The following is a 7514-nucleotide window of genomic DNA, read 5'->3' as shown; positions in this document are numbered from 1 at the left end:
CTATCTCTGTCTTCCTTTTTGTTTATATATCTCTCTAACCCATGATTAGTTTTTAAATTTTAATTTTTTTTCTTATTTCCCTAATTCTATCCTAACACCTTAATTATTATAATAATCAAAATAAACAAACAATAAAAATTGTTAAACAAATAGATTTTTATGAAAATTAATTTATAGTGAAATAATCATATAATTTTTCTAAGAAATAGACAAAAAAACAAACTGATAGTAAACAAAATATTTTTTAGCTCATCCATAACTCGGGTTAAACTTCGTGTACTACACAGGTTTCTAATAATCATTGTGTACTACAGCTTAGTGCCATTTGTACTGCATAAAGGACCCATGTACAAACATATAAACCAGACCAGCCCCGACGACATTAGAAAAAAAAACCCAAGCCTTTGACTATTTGACAACCTCATATACTCTCTGCATCCTTACAAAGAAGAGGAATCAGGTAACTTTAAGAGTCTGTGATTCTGTGGTACGATTATTTGTTCTTATTCTCTCTTGCCGGTAGTGTACTTCAGAGCCGAGAACTCTTTCTCCTCTCCGACTTGCTGCGACCTCTTATTCCCTGAGATCGTCTTTTTATAACATATTATCCTTCAATCATTTTTTAAGTTAATATCTTATTTTTGTACATAAGGTTGCCTCTCAGATTAAAAAAAAAAGGGTTGCCTCTCGGATATCTTTTTTAATAAAAATATTTGAATTTTCAGAAATGGCTTTAAAATTTTGAAAAGCTAAAATAACTTTCAAAATTTTCACTAATTTGAATAAGAAGTAAGTTCCAAATGGTACTTCAGCTATGAATTAACTTCTAAACGCGGTAAAAAAAACAATCAACTTCTAAACAAGTATTTTAGATAAAGTTGTTTTTAAAAAAATTAAATAAAAAATATTACTTCTTCTTGTTTCCGTTAAACTAAACTAAACATCCTTGCGAATTATTTGAAAGAAGTTAAAAATACAAGATAAAATTCGGGACATGTCACGAAATGAATATGTCTATTTATTAATAGGCTTATCCTGTTATCCATTCAGACACAAAAAAAACATATGACAAACACTCTGCCACTTCACCAGACAGAATCTAAAACCAACCAATGAAAACGCGTATCTACAGATAACTCCTTTCTATGGAGTTTGCTCCCAGAGCCACTCATTGCTCTATCTCATTCTCTCGCTCACTCATAAAACTCACAAGTCACACAAACCTCAATACCAAAGGATAACACACACGAAAAAAACTTTCACTAAGATAAACCAAGAATCTTCATCATGGCTTCAGTAACCTCAGCCACCGTCGCAATCCCATCGTTCACCGGCCTAAAATCCACCATCTCCAAACCCTCCGCCGTCGTCAGACTCCCCACCACAACATCACGGAACCTCACCGTGAAGTCATCTCTAAAGGACTTCGGAGTCGCTGTCGTTGCGGCTGCAGCTTCCATCGCTTTGGCTGGAAACGCTATGGCCATTGATGTTCTCTTGGGATCAGGAGATGGAGCGTTGGCTTTCGTTCCCAACGAGTTCACAATAGCGAAAGGAGAGAAGATTGTGTTCAAGAACAACGCTGGATTCCCACACAACGTTGTGTTCGATGAGGACGAGATCCCAAGTGGTGTTGAAGCGAGCAAGATCTCCATGGACGAGCAAGATCTACTCAACGCTGCTGGAGAGACGTACGAGGTTGCTTTGACTGAGCCTGGGACTTACAGCTTCTACTGTGCGCCGCATCAGGGTGCTGGTATGGTCGGTAAAGTCACCGTTAACTAATAAAATTGTGAGTGTAAAAGCGGAAGAGTGTCTCTGATCCGAGTAGAGGCTTTTCTTTCAGTCTTGCTTACATAAGGTGTTTTGTACTTCTAAAGAGTGTTGGAATCAAATGGACATTGATTTGTTATAATGAGAGTACTGGTTCCATCCATGAATGGTTTGTCTTGGTTTATAAATTACTTGTAGATTTATGTCTGGCTCTGAAGCTTTTTAAGATTATGATAAACTAAGTTGGAAAAATAAATGCTAAAAATATGGAGTTGGTGTTATATGAATCGAAAGTTGTGGAGCTTTTGTCCCAAACAGGTTTTGAGTTCAGATAGATAGCGTAGACATGCATGCATCCATTTGTACCATGCACAATCAAACCATAGCACATATGAATTGAATTGTTTAAAGTGCAAGATGTTTATTTACTACGTATAGATTCAGTTGAGACATGTATAAGCCGAGCTACGGCATGTAAGAATCAATTTACATAACAAATTTAAACCTACAGTTTTATCATGCATGGACTTGGTTATAACATCATGCAAACTCACTTATAAGTTATAACTCATATGTAAAATATAAACCGCCCCATCTGCTACATGTTTAAATCTTTTTTTTTTGTCAAACCTGCTACATGTTTAAATTTAACATGTGTAAAATTAGTTAGAATAAGTCATCTATATTACTAGGTATAAATCCTATTAAAACAATTATAAACCAAATAATAATAGTGTATACAACTCCAATTACAACATGTAAGAACTAAGCTAATAGCTATTGTTTGCGTAAGCACAACATCTTTATATAACATTGCATTGCACTTGCATGTAACAAGGAAACTAATGACTGAGGTTGAAAAGTTTTTTCACCAAAAAGAAGCTTACTTGTTGTATAGTATAGCTGCTTTAAACCACCTCCATCGGTGGGTGTTCAGGGAGGTTCTAAAAAAAAATGAAAAAATAAATAAATCAAAAAGCATTAAACACTGCAGAACCGGTGTTAATTTAGGCAGTTGTAGAAGTGTTAAGCATCCTTTACGTGGCGTGTCCTTATTCGACCTATCATTAATGTCTCTCTCCCCTCCTTCGTCGCAAATTTTTTTTTCATTTTCTCCTCTAATCTCCAAGCCTCCATCTTCTCCGACGATTCTGAGGAGATCCTTGAGGATGGTCAGTGAGGAATGGGACATGCATTCTCCTCCTTCTTCTCCTTCTTCTCTTCCACTCAAACGCCGATGACGAAAGCCAAAAACGGCCTCCACAATCCTTCCGCCGGAAAGAAGCTCGTCATATAGCTCAACAAAGGTTGTTTCTTCACCCGATTTCGAACTTTGATTATGCTTCTTATATCGATTAGTTTTAGGATTTTGGTGTGTAAATTGATTACGGTCGAGAATGACTCGTATGTACAATTGGTTGTCTAAGCTTATGGTTCTCGATTTAAGGAGTTTTTGGTATTGGATTGTTACATTGATGCAGATTCTGTGTTGGTTTTTGGAATTGAATTGTAGTGTAATTCACTGTGATTGTTAGTTTTGATTTTGAAATCTTCAGTTGATGAAGCATCGGACACATTCCTCGTAGTTAGCTTCATCGGTGAAACTCGTATCTTTGCCATGAATCGTGTGGATGAACTGGAAGAAACAGAGATCAAGGGCTTCTTGTCTGAAGTGCGGACGTTATTTTGCCATGATGCTGTGCACAATCAACTTGTACAGGTATTTGATAGCTGTTACTTATGTCTTTTTCATTATCCTTTTTTGTGGAATATGAACTTACTGCTCTGGACCAGGTCACTTCAAGTTCCGTTAGGCTAGTCAGTTCCGAAACTAGGGAATTGCTGAGTAACTGGGATGCCCCAGATGGGCTCAACCTTAACATTGTGACTGCAAATGCTAGACAGGTTTGTCCCAATTCCACACTTGTAACACATATAACATGTTTTTTGAATAACCAATTGATTTTGCTTGTTAGGTTCTTTTGGCAAGTAAAGATAATTTGTTTTACCTCGAAGTTGGAGATGGGGAATTGAAAGGAATGAGGCGCACCCAGTTGGACAACCCGGCATCGTGTCTTGACATAAATCCCATTGGGGCTGATCCTAGTTGTAGTGAGCTAGCATTAGTGGGGAAGTGGACAGATAATAGCATGGAGATTCGTAAGCTGCCAGACGTGACTCTTGTTATTAAGAGAAAAATAGGAGAGAACGTCAATCCCCGATCTGTTCTTCTTTGTGCTTTTCAAGGGGTATGTTCCGTAGAACCTTTTTACATAGAAATTAGTCTATTAACATAGCTGAAGACTGATGATAAGTGGTTAGGGCCTTTTTGTTACTAGTATCTAGCATGAAGCTTGTTGTGCCATTGAAAAGATCTTGAGATTGTTGTGATAAAAACCATTTTCGTGTATGGTTCTTCTAGACGATGTATGCTTATCGTGTATGGTTCTTTTTGAGAAGTTGGGTTTAGGTGTTATTGGTTTATATATTTTGATTGATTTAGAAATCCATATAGTATTTATAAATCCAAGTAAAATATGCAAATCCGGAGGTTTTCCCTCGGATTTGAGTCTTTGTATTTCTAACTAAAAAATCCATTCAAATCCATTATTAAATCAAATATATTAGTAAATCTGTACGATTGAATAACACTTGATTTGATATAGAATTTATGAATCATTAAACCAATAACACATGATTTTAATACAGATTTGAAAATCATAGAACCAATAACACTAGATTTAGTTCGGATTTTCAAATCCATTAAAATACAACGACCAATAACCCCTACTAGTTTGTTTGAGTATAATGCAATGTCTTCTGTGTAGTTGGAACAAATCAAGATTTCGAGTAATCGGTTTTTTCTCGTTTACGATTTGTATTTGTATTTTTCATATGTTTTATGTAATTTTTATTAAAAAATTTATGTATGGTTTTATTTTAAATCATTCTAATTAAAATATATATATATTTAAGAACCTCTATGGGGTTCTCCCATTGGAGTAACAAAAAATTATTTCCACTAACCAAATTTCTTAATTTCTTATATTACCTTTAAACCTATTAATTTAATCATTAGAGCTGGAGTTGCTCTAAGGCTCAGGAATAGGATTGTGCCATAGAGGAGGTCAAAAGCTTATATTGGCCCGTGTATTCAGATAAGTAAGCCCACTATGTACAAAAAGCCCAATCAGTTTCAGCATTAATGATTTTTTTTGTTTCTTTTGTGGAATTTTAATTTTAGATTTTGCTAAAACACAGTAATAACGTTACTTAGCAAACGTTCCGTTGACGTATTGACTTTCTCATTATGTAGTCCGCACAAAGACTTTGGGATTCATCACATTTATAGTATTTTGTGTTCCCATTTTAAGTACGTCAATAACCTGATCTTCGTCATTACATTAATATTGAAAATTTATCTATCAAATGCTGTACAAAAAACCATGTTTTTCTTAGCTTAGTAATTATCCTATATTTGTATGATTTGTGCGTACAGATCACAGCTAACATTTTAGAGAACCGTAAGCAGAAAATAATTAACAGTAGTCCTGAAAATATTAACAATTATAAGCACATACGTCCTGTAGTTTATCTTAAGAAAACAGAGTTACTTTAAAAGGGAGGAACGTCATATGTTTAGTCAAAGATGATAACACTTAAGTTAATTATAGAAAATGTATTAATCAACAATATCCCATTGGTTGATATCATTTCAGTTGTGTAAGAAAAGTAAAAAACATTGTACTGGAAAATAAAACCATTCCTTCTGAAATTACAACAATACCCACACCTAAATAACCACCGACCATTTTAAATAAGGGTACAAATGTCATTTAAGAAATTTCCTTGTAAGAACAGGGCGTTAGAAGAACAGAGATCGAAAATAAAAGAAGAAAGGAAGAAGGTTTTGTGATTCTCTTCTCCGATCGATTCCTAATCTCTCTCTTCATTTTACAAGCTTTCGGGTGTATCTTTGGCGGTGATGGCGATGAAGCTGAGACAGTCGCAGCGATCTCAGGCGAGGAAATGGTCGACGCTAATGCTGGTTCTGTTGATGCTTTTCATGCTAACGATCGTTCTCTTGATGCTTTTGTCTTTTGGGGTTTTCTCTCTTCCGATTGATACCTTCGACGAATATTCTCCGGCCGATCTCTCTTCTTTCCGACGAGCTGCAACCGAGAGGTGGCATGAGTCCTGTCGGAATTCTTGTTTTTATTTATTTCATTGTTTGCAACGTTTTGATTAAATTTTTTTATTATTATTTCAGAAGCGAGGGAATAGGGAAGAGAGGAGATCAATGGACTGAGATTCTTTCTTGGGAGCCCAGAGCTTTCCTCTACCACGGTTTCTTGGTTTGTGTTCTGTTATTTCAAAGATTAGATAACATGTCTGAATCTTTGAGAGTATTAAATTTTATTTATTGATGTTGACCAGTCGAAGGAAGAATGTGAATATTTAATCAGTCTTGCGAAACCATATATGGTGAAGTCAACTGTTGTTGATAGCCAAACCGGCAAGAGCAAAGATAGCAGGGTGAGAACAAGCTCAGGGACTTTCCTTAGGAGAGGAAGGGACAAAGTCATTAAGACCATTGAGAAAAGAATTGCCGATTACACCTTCATTCCTGCAGGTTTTTTGAGAGACTTTTTCAATGATCAATTAGCAGTTTATCTAATTAGTATCATATGTAGACTAATTTTGTTATATATGTAATTAGTATTTAAAAAAAAAAATGACTATTCATTTAGTATTGTGCTTAAGATGGTTGATTATGGAATGTGCAGATCATGGAGAAGGACTTCAGGTTCTTCATTACGAAGAAGGGCAAAAGTATGAACCACACTATGATTACTTTGTTGACGAGTTCAACACTAAGAATGGAGGTCAACGCATGGCTACAATGCTCATGTATCTGTAAGATCTTCTGAACTCTATTATATTACCAACTATTGTCTTCTTTCTCTTATACAAAAAAAAAAAACACCCTACAGGTCGGATGTTGAAGAAGGCGGTGAAACGGTGTTTCCTGCTGCCAATATGAATTTTAGTTCTGTGCCATGGTATAATGAGCTCTCTGAGTGTGGGAAAAAGGGACTTTCCGTAAAGCCGAGAATGGGTGATGCATTGCTCTTCTGGAGCATGAGGCCTGATGCTACACTAGATCCCTCAAGCTTGCATGGTATAATAATAATAATAATCATATAGAACACATCTGTAATTTGTTTCTTTTCTTTCTCCGATACCATTGAGTGTGGAGATGATAATATATGCTTCAATGATTCTAGGTGGATGCCCTGTGATTAGAGGGAACAAATGGTCATCTACCAAATGGATGCATGTCGGCGAGTACAAAGTCTAGCGTCTTTGATTGCTGGTAATGGTCCATTCGACCTTGAGTTTCAAACAGAATATGTCCATTATGTTTATGTAGCGTGTGTTCGCTCTTGGTTCTTACATTGTCCTCTTTTGTTGGACAGGACAATATACTGTTTCATGGATGGTGGATAAAATGAAACTTCGGAACCAAAAATTGCAGAGACATGATGTTTGTTTTTTGTCCCTGCGGCTCAGTATATTTGTCAGCATTATTCTTTGTAGAGAATATTAGACTAAATTAGGATGGCTTAGAGAGACTGTTGCTCATTGGTATACTATAGCCAATCAACTTGTGTCTGTCATTGAATATACGTTGTGAATTAGTTATGACATTATCATATACAAACTGTTGTTATCGTTAT

General features: G+C 35.7%; 3 protein-coding genes across 6 annotated transcripts; all 3 read left to right on the top strand.

Moving 5' to 3' along the window:
• Window positions 1–254: 254 nt before the first annotated feature.
• On the top strand, window positions 255–4232 carry LOC106309590 (DNA damage-binding protein 1b-like). Of its 4 annotated transcripts, none has more exons than XM_013746642.1 (4): window positions 255–460; window positions 3330–3493; window positions 3568–3678; window positions 3750–4232. In XM_013746642.1, the coding sequence occupies exons 2-4, from the start codon at window positions 3392–3394 to the stop codon at window positions 4068–4070; spliced, it is 534 nt and encodes a 177-aa protein (XP_013602096.1). In that variant the 5' UTR covers window positions 255–460; window positions 3330–3391; the 3' UTR covers window positions 4071–4232. The 4 variants fall into 4 exon arrangements, with proteins under 4 accessions (XP_013602096.1, XP_013602100.1, XP_013602098.1 ...); XM_013746646.1 differs by having other exon boundaries at window positions 3309–3493; XM_013746644.1 differs by lacking the exon at window positions 255–460 and adding an exon at window positions 2275–3080 and having other exon boundaries at window positions 3360–3493.
• Window positions 454–2025, top strand: LOC106309591 (plastocyanin). The gene has a single exon (XM_013746647.1). It carries the CDS (start codon window positions 1288–1290, stop codon window positions 1783–1785), a length of 498 nt encoding a protein of 165 aa, XP_013602101.1. The 5' UTR covers window positions 454–1287; the 3' UTR covers window positions 1786–2025.
• A 1414-nt stretch (window positions 4233–5646) lies between the features above and the next one.
• LOC106309589 (probable prolyl 4-hydroxylase 3) lies at window positions 5647–7498 on the top strand. The gene is made up of 7 exons (XM_013746641.1): window positions 5647–5958; window positions 6044–6128; window positions 6211–6406; window positions 6561–6690; window positions 6768–6955; window positions 7062–7150; window positions 7254–7498. The coding sequence occupies exons 1-6, from the start codon at window positions 5759–5761 to the stop codon at window positions 7133–7135; spliced, it is 873 nt and encodes a 290-aa protein (XP_013602095.1). The 5' UTR covers window positions 5647–5758; the 3' UTR covers window positions 7136–7150; window positions 7254–7498.
• The last annotated feature ends 16 nt before the right edge of the window (window positions 7499–7514 follow it).

This window comes from Brassica oleracea, chromosome C8, assembly GCF_000695525.1.
Source record: "Brassica oleracea var. oleracea cultivar TO1000 chromosome C8, BOL, whole genome shotgun sequence".
Lineage (NCBI taxonomy): Eukaryota > Viridiplantae > Streptophyta > Magnoliopsida > Brassicales > Brassicaceae > Brassica > Brassica oleracea.
This window is presented reverse-complemented; position numbering and strand designations above follow the sequence as displayed.

What these genes read in the sequence shown, in the direction of transcription:
- LOC106309590 (XM_013746642.1), top strand. Translation starts at nt 3,392, where the DNA reads ATGAATCGTGTGGATGAACTGGAAGAAACAGAGATCAAGGGCTTCTTG. An exon ending in TGCACAATCAACTTGTACAG is followed by an intron (nt 3,494 to 3,567) that starts GTATTTGATAGC and finishes GCTCTGGACCAG; the next exon opens with GTCACTTCAAGTTCCGTTAG. An exon ending in TGACTGCAAATGCTAGACAG is followed by an intron (nt 3,679 to 3,749) that starts GTTTGTCCCAAT and finishes TTTGCTTGTTAG; the next exon opens with GTTCTTTTGGCAAGTAAAGA.
- LOC106309591 (XM_013746647.1), top strand. Translation starts at nt 1,288, where the DNA reads ATGGCTTCAGTAACCTCAGCCACCGTCGCAATCCCATCGTTCACCGGC.
- LOC106309589 (XM_013746641.1), top strand. Translation starts at nt 5,759, where the DNA reads ATGGCGATGAAGCTGAGACAGTCGCAGCGATCTCAGGCGAGGAAATGG. An exon ending in TCCTCTACCACGGTTTCTTG is followed by an intron (nt 6,129 to 6,210) that starts GTTTGTGTTCTG and finishes GATGTTGACCAG; the next exon opens with TCGAAGGAAGAATGTGAATA. An exon ending in AGATCCCTCAAGCTTGCATG is followed by an intron (nt 6,956 to 7,061) that starts GTATAATAATAA and finishes CAATGATTCTAG; the next exon opens with GTGGATGCCCTGTGATTAGA.